The 15,679-nt window shown below is 45.9% G+C and overlaps 1 protein-coding gene across 1 annotated transcript in view; it reads right to left on the bottom strand.

The window, feature by feature from the left end:
- The window catches only part of SCN8A (sodium channel, voltage gated, type VIII, alpha subunit), a 193,806-nt gene that overhangs the window by 15,029 nt on the left and 163,098 nt on the right, over window positions 1-15,679 (bottom strand). The window contains exons 18-22 of the mRNA XM_010857857.1: window positions 12,462-12,932; window positions 11,620-11,737; window positions 10,960-11,114; window positions 10,004-10,177; window positions 4,667-4,789 (exon numbers count right to left, since the gene is read on the bottom strand). Coding sequence (XP_010856159.1) covers window positions 4,667-4,789; window positions 10,004-10,177; window positions 10,960-11,114; window positions 11,620-11,737; window positions 12,462-12,932 — 1,041 coding nt within the window. The remainder of the gene's footprint in view (window positions 1-4,666; window positions 4,790-10,003; window positions 10,178-10,959; window positions 11,115-11,619; window positions 11,738-12,461; window positions 12,933-15,679) is intronic.

The raw sequence follows: 15,679 nt of genomic DNA, 5'->3' as shown, positions 1-15,679 counted from the left end.
AAGGAACACCAGGGGGCAGCTCTGGGCTCTAGTTTGAGCCTGAGCGGGATCCGATTTTCCTCATCTCTGTTGCGCCTTAGATTGTAATGCCACTCATTGGCACATGTGGCTGAGAAGAGCTGTCTCTTCTGTCCTCTTTCAGAAAGGCAATGATACTCTGCTAAGGAGTCACTCTCCCTTAAATTAAAATATTAGTTTTGTGCTTCTCCAATTCATGTTAAGAAGGCCTTTAGACTGAGAGGCAGTTATTTCTTAATTCTTAGACCAAGAAATCTCTTTTAGATCTAACAGTTTTGTCCTTAGAATAAAATAATTATACTTGCATTCTTCATCACTTTGAACAAGGAGAGCCAGGATATCTGAAATCTGGAAACTCCCCAAGGTTATTTTTGAGAATGATACTCATATTTGCTTATGTTACCAAATTTGTCAGGTGATCAGACTTGAATTTAACCTCTTTCTATAGCTGTTCACCCTTTGATGGGAGCACTATGAGGCAATGAAATGTGCAAAAGAACAGGCAAAAGGAGGATGACCTACAAATGAAATAATTATTTCTCAAAAGTAAGAGAGTAGGTTATGTAAAGTTTCAAAAGCTCCAGTCTGTGTGACAGCATTTTGCAGCAGAGCTTGGATGAGAGATAATGACCTTCTATTAGACCATCACAGGTCTGCAATATGGAAGTTGGTCCCCAAAGATCTGAAACCTAGAAATCTTGCTTTTTATATCAAGTCAGAATATACCTCCTCCAGGAACTCTTCTGGCTACCTTAACCCAGTCTAACCTGTCCTGCATGGTGTCTGTGTCTTACAGTCAAGTATGGGGTAATATTTACAGCAGGGAAGAATAATCAGCTACTTTCACTGTTATACTCACAGATCTGCACATAGGAATCGATACACAAAAGTATTTACTGGGTGTTCTGTGATACACAGGACATAGAAATCCCATAAAGTCCAATGTGTACTTAAAGATGTAAATGTGCTTTCACTTATAATGAAATGTACTTTCATTATAATCAAAGAAGAACTTAGCTTCATTTCATGAACCGAACAGTAGAGAGTTGATGACATTTCTAATAATTCTTCCTTGTGAACATTAGCTTAATATTCTCAGCAACCAAAGAACAAGAAAATATGCTTTCTTATTTTAACTCTTTTACTACAGGTATCTATGTATAAAAGTGACAACTTAAGTTTCCAAGGATAATTACATAATTGGATCTCCTCTTCTGCCCTCTAATAGCTCAAATTACTCTATATTGTTTTTAATTATGATGAAATTATTTTTAAAGATCAGGTATACAAATATTACTTAAAGCTAGGATCTAGCAATCTATAAAGCTACTTTTTTCAATAGAAGTTTATATTTAGCAATTGATACAAATCTCATTGATGAAAAATTCCCACGTGTACTAATTCTTTCAGCATTTTTGTCTTCTCTATAATGCCTGGAACATTAAATACTATAAATACTCATTAAATACCATAAAATCTGTCAAATAGCTTTTAACACATGGCAGAGGGAACATGGCTTTAATGGACAACTAGGTACTGACAATCAACAGAAATGCATGCATGTTTCATAGCATTACTATTGTGTGCCCTCAAAAATCTAATAGCACAGCACAGTCCTTAAATGAAGATTACTATGGAGGAGAGAAAAGCAAAGAACTACATTAAGTATTCCTTTGCCAACAGCATGAGCATTTCAGTGTTCTGGTCTTTGGTTTGAGGAAGAGTCTGAAGTCAGGGTCCCAGGACAAGCTAGGGCCTTATGTTCCCTCGCAAGTGAAGGTCTGAGCCTCTCACTGGAGCAGCACAGTGACAGTTGAGTCCATCTGCGTTGATGGTATTTAGTTCTTGTTTAACATTTTCTAAGGGTAGTCTCTCAAGTGGTGGCACACCCAAGGACCCAAACCAAGAAGTAGAAAACACATCCCTGTGGAAGGGCAACGTTCAGACGAAACGTCAATCCCTGACCCTGCTTATTACTGGGGGACTTACAATAAGCTCAGGCAAATTCACTCGTCCCTTCTTGCAGGTCTTGCACAAAAGGGCTGGGGGACTGCTGCCCAGGAACGGGTCATAAGCCCTCACCTCCGGCCCAACCAGAAATGGCCATGCTGTCGATGACTGGAGTCAACCAAAGGTGGGGTCATCCGTTACCAGAACTTTCCTTACTGAATGTCTACTGTTTCAGAGCCTGATTTTGGGTTCAAACTTGCGCCTGCCCTAATTATCTCATCTCAAAAAAACCTTTGTTAATGCTTTTCAAATAAAACTTTCTATTCAAAGGTCACCCATTCCAGATCCCTGCGTTCCTAAACAACTTGAAAGTTGACAAGTTTTGAAGGAATGAAACTGGGAGTCCAGGAAAGGAGAGGAAAGGGGGAGGAGCTAAAGGGAAGAGGTGTGGCCACCAGAAGGGCCCTGGTGTTCAGACTATTCACACAAGGTCCTTGTGAGTCAACTGGCCACAGCTGGTCAATGAGGGCTACCTCTGCCACTGGGTGGGACTGGCAGTAATGGGCTCCCAGACGGAGAAAGATTGTAGCAAGTGTCAACTGGGCATCTCTTTTTCAGGCTTTCTTTGGGTATCACTGGTTTCACTTTAGGAGATCTGGGACCCATCCTGGGGCATGGTGGAGGATCACAGGCTACTGAGTTGAGGCACAATGTTGCAATTATTGCCTTCAGTCAACAAAATGGATGATCAGCTCTATAACAAAACTATTGCTATTGCTAAGTCACTTCAGTCGTGTCCGACTCTGTGTGACCCCATAGACGGCAGCCCACCAGGCTCCCCTGTCCCTGGGATTCTCCAGGCAAGAACACTGGAGTGGGTTGCCATTTCCTTCTCCAATGCATGAAAGTGAAAAGTGAAAGTGAAGTCACTCAGTCGTGTCTGACCCTCAGCGACCCCATGGACTGCAGCCTTCCAGGCTCTTCCATCCATGGGATTTTCCAGGCAAAAGTACTGGAGTGGGGTGCCATTGCCTTCTCCTAACAAAACTAGTACAACTTATTTAAAATATTTAACTAACCTCTTCTGAAAATAGTAGGAAGGTTGGGGAGGAGGGAAGAGCATTTTAACCCTATCTTCAATGACACCAGAGCCCCCTAAAATGCTAAGCCCTCTTCAATAGACTCTCTCCCTACTTACATTTAGCCTAAGCATAACAATGACCTAATTGCACACATTCTAAAATCTTTTATCTGTGGGAGAAAGACTTAGAATCCCAACTTTTTTTCCTTAATTCAAATAAACGTATGCTGCTGTGGAACAGACCTTCCTGCAGATGGTTTCAGGTGGGCTGCAGAAAGGTTCTGTTGAGTAAACCAAACTGTGACTGTGCTACAGCAGAAATGCAAACGTCTCACAGAAAGCATGTGTCTGCATAAACCAAAATCATCAAATCCCCAAGGCCAAGGGAGATGTTCATCCTCCTGGGCAGATGCGGGTGGCTTCATGGAGCAGTGGCCAGGAACCCACAGATGAGAACGGAGTGACGCAGTACTGCTCTGGTACCTAGTTTCCCTGAGCAGTCTTGCTCTGTGTGGGTCATTCCAACAGTTTAATGTTTGATCTCTGCATATTTAAAAAATATCCTCTGGTTTGCTCTCCTGCATGTATTCAACATCTGAATTAAAGTGAGTTTTCTTGGTCTCGTTAAGTATAACAGACCTCTCTGATTACCACCGGACAACTATTACCATCAACAGCCAGTTGTCCATTTGATTTTAGGAAACTGACTATGTGTGTGCTCATGCACATACATGTGCCCACACACAAAAATTTTTTAAACCAAGAGAGACAGCAAAAAGGCACCAAAAGAGGAAGGCTTATTTCTCAGTTGGCAGGGTGACAGCACCTTGCACTGTTTGGATTTGGGTGGAGTATTGCCCAAGCAGGTAACAGCAGGGGTTGAGAAATTTCAGATGAATTAGCTGATAGTCATCTATCATTGTACCTGGTTGTTATTTTAGCAGTGTTACAACAGGGGACCAGAGAGCATGGGCAGAGGGGTAGGGGATGAGGAGGAAAGCTTTGCTATCAGACAGAGGCTGCCAGTCCTTATGGGACTGGGCTGAGAACAACAAGGTGCAATAAGAGGAATCAGAATAGAAAGAAAAGCATTTCTTTTCCCAGGGTCATGCCAAATTCTGTTCCGTCCCCATTTCCAGGCCTACCGTCCCAGCTTCCAGCCCCTTCTCAGCTGCTTTCTCAGCGACTCCAAGGCCACGGTCCCCACCTGGCCCACACCCCTATCCAGCACTCTCCCTGTCTGTGGCCTCTGCTTTTCAGTGAGTCTGTGGGTGACAATTCCCCTTCTTTGCACCTGGTGATTCTCCCTATTAAATCAACAGCCCAGAAAGCCGCCCCAAGTGCTACAGGTAAGCCAGGCCAAATGAGAATAGCCAATGTTAACATGGTCTGCGATGGCATGTTGTTGGGGGTGGGGCCAGTATTAATATGATGAGGCAGCTTAATGTGAGTCCCCTTCGCACAGGGCAGGTGCGGGGGAGAGAGAGTGGAGGATCAAGACAGCAGCTGCATCACAGAATTCGTGTTTGAATGATCTTCCCACCGTGTGATCAGTTCTAGCATGCTTCAACAGTTTCCACTGGCATGCAGAAGGATCAGCTGCTCTTAGTATCTTACCCTCATCCCTTCAAATCGTGATAAGGCTCTTAAGGGTCTCAAAGCTCTTAGGGTCCTAAGGGACTTTATGGCACCTAGTTCCGAGTAGCCCAGGGCATTAGCTATAAGGCTGACTAAAGAGACCTACACGGAAACAGAAGAGAAAAACAAAAACAAAACAAAGGAAACAAAAGATAAAACAGCAACAACAACAAAAAAGAAACAGAGGATCCAGAGTGTTAGAATAAAACCCCTAGCCCTGATTACACAGACTGGGCCCCGCCCCCCCGGAAGAGGAAGTGCGTTACACCAGCTGCCTACTTCAACTTGGACTCAAACGACCTGGAAGGAAAGGTGGTTGAGGCAGAAGAAAAAAACACAAAGGGAAGAGAACGTCGAGAGAGGGCAGAAGAACAAACATACAAACTGGCAAAGGGAAGAGGCTGACAGGATAGGGGGAATAAGGAAGTTCCATTGGAAGGAGAGGAGCCTGAACAGATGACAAAAACCTTACCCTCGCCCTTTACAGTCTCTGCAGGTCCCAGAAGTTCCCATTAAATTAAGCCAGACAAATTTAATGGTACCTATGGAAAAGAATACAGATAAATACACACACTCCACACAGGCTGCCCCCGCCTCAGCTCATTCACCACGGACTTCCAACAAGGACAAGCTCTCTGACTCCTGGTTGACAAGAAACCATTTGTTTGAGAATTGGATCAGTTACTACATCAACAAGGAAACAGATTCAATGAGTACCATAGTAGGCTTTGCAGTTCCCAACAAGAAAAGGACCAAATGAAGAAACTTCTTGACAGAACTTTGGCTCCATGGGAACTCAAGTGACTCTCTCACTTTTAACTGCAACAATCCTTCCATCTTTTTAACTAGAATCACAGCTCTTTCATGGTCACGAGAACTTGGGTAGGTCTGGACAACTGAATCCATATTTTCCCTTATAATTCCCATACTTTCTCTCCACAAAGCCCCAAAAGAACTGGCCTCAGGTCTAACCTTTCTAGGAAAATCTTCTCTTATTCTTATCATCAGGATAACGGCTGGAAGCCTTCTTGGATGAATTTTTTATTTACAGATAAGGAAACTGAGACCCACACACAAGAATTTGCCCAGTATCAACACTGGCAGTTCTGCAGCCAGGATTAAAGGCCCAAACTCCTGATTCCCAGGCAGAACTCTTTCTTCCACAGACAGGCCAACACCCCCACTGGCTGGGTGACAAAAACCCCAAGAAAGGATTATGGTATCTGCACAATTTGGAGCTGCGTATATTGCCACACTGGGGAGAAGTAGTCTGGTGTCTAGGCCTGGAGTCACAGTCAAATGCTTTCCTGCTTTTACAGAGGCAAACCCACCTTATTCTACCAGAGCTCGCAGAGTGGCTATCCCACAGATCCCTTAACTACACAGAGGGCTGCCTGGGCCTAACCTGAGAGACACAGAGCTCTTCAGGGGGAAGACGACTGGAAATATCTTTAGTTAGACTGTTTGGGCTCTGGGTTTCTTAGAGAAGTATTTCCCTTATACTGCACCACAAGTCTGGGATAGGTTAAGATGCTCTCATCAACAATTCTTAAATTCCCTGTACTGGGAAGTAATGATTATAGGTTGGCTTAGCCTAAACTGATGGTATTTTAAAGCAAATTTAGAGGCAAAAAAAGAGAAACAATCCACAATTTGGTTCTTGGTTACATTTGATGCTTTTAAACTCTAGCTGAGGGAATTACTTCTCAAGATTCTGTATCTCTGAACTGTACAAAAAGTTTTTTCTTTTTAAAAACAAAGATATTTATAATTAAGCAGCAGGCTGGCAGCGGTAGAAGTAGCATGTCAATGGCCTAGTGAGGGTCAGGGATGAGTAGGCTCAGAGGTTTCAGAGTTTAAAGCAGTGTGAACCTTTGGCTATGCCTGTCCTAATAATCCATGAATGGAGACCTCTTCCCTGGAGGCCCAGGCAGTAGCCAAAGCAAGTCTGGAATGAACTGCTGCCCTATTCGGCTACTCAGGTTCTTTGAAGGGTAGATGGCTCAGAGTGTAATTTCTGTGCAAAACAACAGCCTCAAAAGCTTTATCTAGAACACAGCAGTACCAGCCAATCATTTTCCCTCCATCCATCATTGAGAGTAAGAATCCACATGGAGTTGTCTTTTGTCTACGACTGCCAGGCGCGTCCAACTCTCAACCCTGAAGCATCTAACACTGTCTCATATTCTTAAGTGAGACCTGAATGGGTACATCTGAAGGTAAGCTACTTTAACCAAATACTCGAGGTCAAAATACCCAAATCAATTCTGCATAACTATGCCAGGTAAAGATTACAGAAAACTAAGCTTCATATAAGGCTTTTTTCTGATGATAAATAGGCCCAAAGTGGGGAAAAGGGTGAAGGAGGTATAGATGCCAATTCAGAGGCTGGCTGTAAATGCTGCTGAGATGGTCTGCTATTCAACTGACCAATCTAACCAAGATCTCCTCCCAAAACAGCATCGGCAAGCGTCCTATCTGAGTTGTTAGTGGTAATTTTATAATCTGCTGAGTCTCCATGTTAAACACTCACTGGACATAATCAGAACATTGCTTAAAAGAATTAAGGAAAGAATAAAACCTGAAAAAGAAAAGGAACTGAGGGCAAGTAAAAATCCAGGCTATCTGTGGCTGCAGGCATAGAAGAAAAGGGAGACACTGCGTGACTTTTTTAAAATGACATGAACATTTCCAAATGCAGAGTGTTTTCAGTAGTGAATTCAGGATGAGGTGAATCGTCTCTGCAAGTTCCCATCCCTGGAACAGATATGCTGGCTAATCTCTGGATCTGCTGGGGGTAAATTTCCCTGGGAAAAGATGATGAAATTCTCTTCCAGGACACAATCTCCAGGGCAGCCAAGGACCTGGGCAGAAGAAAATGTTGTCTCCGGGAACTCATGTGGCTTATAAACAAAGAAAGTTAATCTTGGAAGTTGTCTAGATCATCTCCATGATTCTAAAAAGTACTCTTAGAGGCTCCAAGAGGCAATGAGGAAGACTGAAAATCCATTAGAGGAACAAACAAGGTGATGGATAACAGGTTCCGGCATCGAGTCACTGGTGGATGAGATGGGAGGGAAGAGAGTCTCTCAGGGAGGCTGCTAAATGAGGGCCGAAAATTCACACCTGCTGGATGTTCTAAATGCCAAAGGGACCAGACTTTTTATGTAAAAGGACAGCAAAGCCTCTGATGGTTCCAGCTGTCCAGGTGTCAGTCTAAGCCTTATTCTCCATCCATAACTCGCACAGTGCAGCCAGGGCACAGACTGGAGCTACCACCCCTGCCCCGACTCTGGCATACTCTGCTTCCCCACACCTGGCAGGAGGTTTTGTGCTGTGGGTGTTGAATAAACATTTGATCCATGAAGAATAAAGGCACTGCTCTGTCTGAGAGAAAACTGAGCGAGACCTGTTCCCAGAATGCTGGATTTCCACAAGCCTGGAATGAGACAAGAGTGGCCTGGACAGCTAAGGTGAGCTTCCCAAGGGCCAGGGCCATCCCTCCCTGTCCCCTGTGACTCCCTATGGCTCCTGGGACAATTCTACATGGAGAATGGTATTTTGTTGATTTCTGTTTATTAGTTACTGGTCCAGAAGTGTTTCAGGAGCCAGAGTCAGGTCTCATGGCAATGGAAGAATCCAGCAACTCCCCAAAGTTGGGGGGATTTAAGGATTATTGTCAGCGGGCTCCATGTCTTTCTCATGTCTTTCGCTTCCCTGTCACTTAGTATAAAGAGTGCTGAAAGTATTTGCTAAATACATAGAGACCTGCAGAACGGTTACTTCTTCTATAATAGCAGCGGAATGTGGGGTACTTGATTGCCCACCCAGAGGGAAGAGGAGGGGAGTGGCACAGGTTAGGGTGAACAGGAGGCAGGTCAAGGTGGGGAAGGTCTGTGCTGAATCACAGCTTCCCTAGGGCTGCTGGAAGTGTGGGAGTGGATGTAACCATCTTGAGTTTCTGGAACATCTAGAAGACAAGGGGCCCCTAGGTCTCCCGCGAGGGTCCACCTGACTCTAAGCGGTCCTGAGGAGTCACAGTGAAATAAGGCCCCAGGGAACTTCCACTGTCCTGTAGGAAGAAAACTGGCCTGTGTCACCTCAGGTCTCTGGGTTTAATCCCAAACCCATTCCTCACCTCCTAGAACTCATGCTTCCCATCTGTGGGAGGAGGCAGAGGCCCTTCCGTCACAAGGGGCTGCCACCTCTGGCTAGAGGCGCTCATGCCGGCCACCCTGGGGCAAGACCTCCCTCTTCACTCTAAGGGCAGTGACCTCCTCACCCCACTGGAGCACAGTGACAGCTCTCGGAAGGAGTAGAGGATGCTGTGTTGGGAAAGGAGTGCATCAACCCAGCAGAGATCACCCTGGTGCGGAGTGCCTGGTGCCTCTGACTTCTGTGCTGCTTCGTGCCAGCCCAGAGGGGCTCCGTAGGCAGTTCACCAATGAAACCTATTTTAAAAGGACCAACCCAGCCGCCAAACACTCCCCTTCTCCACCCTCAGAAGGAAGTGAAGCCACCTTTGTCCCTGCTCCTGAAATTCCCATTCATTCTCATTCAAATGCTGATTTGACTAGAAGAAAAAAGCTTCAGTGATCAGACAGAAGAAGAAGCACTCATCATAGTTAGAAAGCCCAATAAGGAACAGTTCCTGGTGGAGTGAGAAATAGTTATAGGTGACGTGGCTTCAGCCTGAAAAATAACACAGCAGGTAAAGACCACTGAGCCATGGAGATGGTCTTGAAACCTGGAGAAAAAAAGGATTTTTTAAGTTTGATCACCACTGTGGAAATAGCCATGTGTGGGAAGGAGTGGGAGTCGGGGGAGGGTTTCTTTTGGGTTCTTTCCTCTCCTTGGCAGATTTGTTCGGATGAGTCTGGTATGAAGACTTGAGATGGATGGGAGTGTACCTGGGCATGGTCAGCAGGAGAGTCTACTTAGATCCCACCCAGCCCGCCCCGTCCTCTCAGCCCTCTCCTGGCAGCAGCAGGACAACACTGCTGGTCTGGGGCCAGAACCTTCCTGTTCCCAGTCTAATAACAAAGCTTGGACACCAGTGATTCCTCTTCCCATTCCTAATCTCAGAAACTTCTAGGTGAAACCACTAATGAACTGGTGACTTAGGCCCTGGAGCAAATGCGGGGACTTCAGCATCGCTTCCCAAGTCACCACCTGAGTGCTCCGAAGGGAACTTTACCCAAACCTCCTATCGGCCTACCCACTGGGCCCCAGGCAACACTAGCCAGTAGAGGAAGGACAGTCCCTGTCTTTGTTTTCCTGCTGGCAGCGGAGGGAAGGAGAAAGCAGGACACGTACAGCCACGATGAGGAAGTCCAGCCAGCACCAGGCATTGGTGAAGAACTTGACGAAGCCGTAGGCTGTCCACTTGAGCAACATCTCCAGGATGAAGATGTAGGTGAAGACTTTATCAGCATACTCCAGGATGGTACGGATGGTCTTCCTCTGCTCGATGTAGATGTCCTCGAAGGCCTGGAAGAGAGGCAGCAGCTGCCTATAGCGCCTACAGGGAAATGAGCAACACGGAAGTACCACCCCCACCCCCGCAACCCCCCGCAGCCTTCCCACCTGTGCTGGCGGGTCATCAGCTCCCCGTCTCCCTTCACTCTGTCCCTTGCTACACATGGCTTTTCTTTGTAAAAAACTTTTCTTGAGATGTAATTTTCATACCTCACAATTCAGCTACTTAAAGTTTACAGCGCAATAGCTCTTAATGCATTCAGAGTCATTTATTCATCACCTCAGTCGAACTTAGAATATTTTCATTACCCTCCAAAGAAACCCCACACCCTCCAGCTGTCACCCTCTAGTCTCCCGATCTCCTCCTAGTCCTGGCAACCACCAATCTGCTTTCTGTCTCCAGAGACCAGCTCCTTCTGGACATTTTGTATAAACTGAATCATGTAACATGTGGTCCTTTGTGAATCAGGGGTTTAGGGAAGTAAGGGAAGTTGCTTTGAATGAGGCAAGCTAAGCAGTGAAGATACTTGGTCATTCGTATTCTTATCCTGATGAAAAGGGGGCCTTGGGCTCAAGAGGGATCATGCTGAGGTCTAGGATGAAGATACAGACAAGTGTGAATTCTAATCCCCAGGACTCAAAACACCAGCCCGAAGCACCAGAGTAGATCGTTACTCTTGGTTTACAGCCAGACTGTGTTGTTTGAGAAACTGGGCTCAGGCCACCCAGTCTTTCCTGCTGGTCTCTATACCCCTGCCCAGTCAATCCCCCAGCAGATTCTCCCCAGACCTCACCAGGGCACCACTGCTGAGTAGAATCATGAAGATGATGAAGGTCTCGAACCAGTTGTGCTCCACGATGAGGAAGCAGGTTTTCCGCAGGATCCACCAAGACTTGCCCAGTCCCTCCTCAATGTTGACCTGGCAGCACTTAAATCTCTGGACACAACCTGGCACCAGCGGGAGAGGCAGATCAGACTGTGGGACGTGCCCCGCCCAGAGCGCCCAGGCCCCCCAGGTGCTGCCCCACCACACAGCACAACAGGAGTTCAGCGGCTGACTCAGAATCTTTGACTCAGAAGTGGAGGGGTGGTGGGGCTGAAGCTATGCTGCCAGGCAGCCAGGGCAAGGCCCTCTGGTGATGGGAAGATATCCTATAAAGAAGCAGTGAGCGGGAGGAGAAGAGGGTAGTCAGGAGGCAGACACGGTGGAAGTCTTGGGGCTGATGTTGAGAAAAATGGACAAAGAAAAGTTTGAGAATAAAAACTTGTTACAGCTGAGCATCCAATGGGGAAAATGGTATCAGCCTCCCTGAAACTGATGAGGCAGGGAACAAAGTTCCTGCAGATACCCACAGAGCCCCCTTCTCCCCGGCCAACCACGGACCCTAGCATAAACGTTGTCTGCAAGCCATGCAAGTGCTACATGCCATCCGCTCTCCTGGCCCCCTTTCACCTTCCGTGAAGCAGGCATCTGGATCCAAGTACTCCTCAGGCTGCTCCACAGGGACTTCTTCTACTTCTGGTTTGATGTCAATGGTGCTTCCTTCAGAGGAGCTGGTGTCGTCCAGTTTCTAGATACATAAGGAGAAAGGAGAGAAGCATTGCTATAGCAGCACGTCTGCTCTATGCTGACTACACTGCCTTTGGTACTGATGACGCAGCAGCTACAATTCAGGCTAGAAACTCATCATCATGCAATTCACCATGGGCTGACAACTGTCACAGGGCCTGCAGAACCTGTCAGGAGGGCGTACAACATCATAGCCTGCTCGCGGATGACAGGGGTCCATCCTAAGTAGAAGGTGCCTGTAGCTGGTCTCAGTGGTACAGCTCAGACAGATTGATGGCAGGGAAGTACTCGAGGGTTTCCTCCAGCCCCTGATCCAGATGACTCAGAAGCAAGAGGGACAATCTCAGGAATCTAGCTCGTCTGGGGTGGGTAGAATTGGTTCTCAAAGTTGAAAGTAAAGTGAAAGTCCCTCAGTTTTGTCCAACTCTTTGTGTCCCCATGGACTGTAGCCTGCCAGGCTCCTCTGTCCACAGAATTCTCCAGGCCAGAATACTGGAGTGGGTGGCCATTCCCTTCTCCAGGGGATCTTCCTAACCCAGGGATTGAATCCAGTTCTCCTGCACTGCAGGCGGATTCTTTACTGAGTCGTCAGGGAAGCCCAAAAGTTCAAAGTTGAGAGTTGGCTATTCCAAAATCTCTCTGCCAGGCCCATGGCTGGACCAGTCCCAAGGCTGATCATTTGTTCCTACACAGGATCAAGACAGGTTTCTCAGCTGGGACCTTACATCTTTGCTGCCTTCAGGATCCGACTCGCTGCTGACGTCCTCGGTGTTTAGGTTCTCAAAATCGGACTCGCCGACGGCGATGGGCACTCGCACAGTCAGGTTGGGATTGTTGATGAAGGACATGTGGTCCTCGTCGATGATGTACTTCTCCACGCTGCTGCCGATGCCGCTGGTGGTGCCGTTGCCATTCTTCTGGAAGTCACCGTTCCGGTGGATGTCGGCGCCGGTGTGGTTGGCGATGCAGTTGGCTTTCTTCTCGTACAGCTCGTCCAGAGGTTTCACTTCGTCAGCCTCGCGCTGCTTGAAATGGGCCTGCATGAAGGCGTGCACTTTCAGTTTGATCCACGCCACGCCCTTCTTGATCCGGATCACGGAGATTTGCAGGTTGTTCATTTCTCCATCATCGTCTGTGGCTGCCAGGTTGTCAGCACTGAAGGAGCTCAGAAGCAAGGCCAGAAACAGGTTCAGTACCTGCACCAGGAGCATTAGGAAAATGGCGAGTGAATGGAGAATGGTGTTGGGTACAGTTATCCACTCAACTAGGGCTGTAAACTGCAAGCTCACAGGCTTACGTAAAAGACTCCAGAGTTTCTACTGTGTTCTGTTTGACTCACGTAGTGTTTTAAGTGCTCGTGTCACTATGTGGACATTTTGTTTGGTTTTGGTTGTAATACAAGGAGTTTAGTACTCCTTTTTTTGGTTCTTTTATAGTGCTATTCACATATATATGTACTTCAAAACATATTGCTTTTCTTATAATCAGAACAAGCAAAGGTTGTACCCATTTTGGGAGAAAATTCTCCAAAAATACAAACAAATACAAAAATACAAAAAATACAAAAAGGTGGGCATGGATTATTGAGAAGGATCAAAGAATGCCTAGACGCCACGTGTTCTTCAGCAGCAGGTGTCCTGGAGGACCCAGGTTAGAAAAAAACTAGGCTTGGAGAACCAGACTTTCATGTAACAAATCTCGAAGGTGGAACTGAAATATATTCCATGTTATCCTATTTTAAGAATTGATTTTCTTTGTTTTCCTAACATTTATCAAAATTAAGTAGCTCTAGCAAGAGGGTGATGGTGACTTTGGGGTTCTATATCTAAGTGTCAGGCCATTAGAAACAAGTTCATTTATTTTTCTTTTCTTAACCACACTGGGCATTAAGATTAATTTATTTTTATTAAGACTTACTTTTGAAAAGTGGGAGAGATGTTCACTTCTTGATTTACACTTGGCCCTTACTTTGTCATACTTCTGAAGAAGAGTAAGGCTTACATTTTAGGTGGAAATAATCATATGTACAAGGTGGGGGAAACAGAAACAATATATGAACTCTACGTATCTGGGTTACCTTGGCCATTTGCAGCATTACAGAGGAATACAGTCAGTTAAGTGGGGGTCAGCTGATGAGGGCTTTGAAGGCCAGGCTGAAATATTTGAATTTTAATTGGATCCACTATTGGTCCTTGAGTAAAGGAGTCACAGATGATGACAGAGATTTGAGAAAGTCATTCCTACTAGGTACACATGTGGTAGGCTGGGAGGAGGGGTTGGGAGTTAGGAAGCTGTTCCTTGCATGAGTTGATAAGGGTCTGGATCAGGCTATAGGAACCCCAAACCTTAGCAAGCAGAAGAATCTCCTGGAGTGGGATGCTTGTTAAAAACGAGCATCTCCTTGGTCTCACCAGAAAGATTCTGATTCAGTAGATCTGGTGTAGGTCCTGGGACTTGGCCTTTTTTAATGAGTGAAACTCAAGGTGACTGTAACGAAGATGGTCTTCCTTGGACTTTTAGAAATACCAGATGGGTTGTAGAAATGGAAAGGAAGGGGCAGATCTCAGAAATACTACAAAGAAAGATGCATATATAGAAATGCTAAGAAGAAAGATATGAGAGACATCAGATATTTACCTGGAATGGAGAGAAAAGTCAGAAGAGACTGACAGATTCCTAGAGATGACATGGGCAGAAGGACTGAGCCAAGGGGGAACTGGGAAAAGTGTCATCACAGGCAGAAATAATAGTGGATTTTGTCATGTGCTCAGGTGTCTGTAGCCAGTCATGGGAAGATGTCTCTGAGACTACCGAGGACAGGAGACTAGAGCAATGGGAGGTCAGGGCTGGTGATGTTGACTCTACAATGGATAGGAGCTGCAGGCAGCAGCTGTCTTCACTGAAGGAGTGGGAAGACTGGAGGGATCAGGACTGAGGGGAGATGGCTGGGAGTGGAGAATGGGAGTGACTAAGAAACGTTACATTGCCTGTTTTTATAGGTCCAATGAGAGACTAGGGTGGGCAAGGCTGGTTCAGAGGTTGATAAGTAGGAATGCCCTACTGGCGTATGCTTCTCTATGGCAGAAAAAGGAAGAAAACCACTCTCGGTGAGCTTATAAGGGGTCATCTGAGTGTGTCTTCTTCCAACCCTCCTTCTTGTACACTTGCAGGCGGGCTCTGGCCTGATTTGAAAGATGAGTGCTTCTCAAACTATAATGTGTATGTGGATCACCTGGGAATCATGTTAAAAATGCAGATACAAAAAAAAAAAAAAAAATTGCAGATACTGATTGTGGGGAGTGGCCTAGGATTCTGACTCTCTAGTACACCCTTGAACGTTCTCACTGCTGCTAGTTCTCGGATGACACTTTGAGAAACAAGGTGTTAATTTCTGTTGGTGAACATTCTATTTCCAGAGGCAAGTGACAGCAGGTGGACAGAGTGAAGTAAGGAAGTGATTTGAAATTTATAAACATCAGATAAAATCCTAGGATGGCTTAGATCCATGGTTCTCAAAGAAGGGCAATTTTGCCCCCTGAGGACAGTCGGTAATGTCTGGAGACATCTTTGGTTTTTACAACTTGGGCTGGGGGTCACTACTGGCCAGTAAAGAGCAGATGCCAGGGATACTGCAAACACCTTAAAATACACAGGACAGTTCCACAACAAACAATTATCCAGCCCAAAAGATCAGGCTGAGAAGTTCTGAGGTTTTTTTAATAGTAGAAAGACCACAGACTTTGAAGTCAAGGATCTAATACAAGCCCTGACGTTTATTAGCTGCGGGACTTTGGAAAAGTGCCTTAACTGCTGAATTTTGTTTCCACAGTTATGAAAAGGTTGACAGGTTGTGAGGCTCATGACCCACTAGGCCTCTGAAAACAGCAGTCTCTTTTCCTTTGTACCTTAGGGTTCTTGGGCCAAGAAAGAATAGATCGGAAGA

The sequence above is a fragment of the Bison bison genome, unplaced genomic scaffold (assembly GCF_000754665.1).
Source record: "Bison bison bison isolate TAMUID 2011002044 unplaced genomic scaffold, Bison_UMD1.0 scf7180017864383, whole genome shotgun sequence".
NCBI classification, from domain to species: Eukaryota; Metazoa; Chordata; class Mammalia; order Artiodactyla; family Bovidae; genus Bison; species Bison bison.
This window is presented reverse-complemented; position numbering and strand designations above follow the sequence as displayed.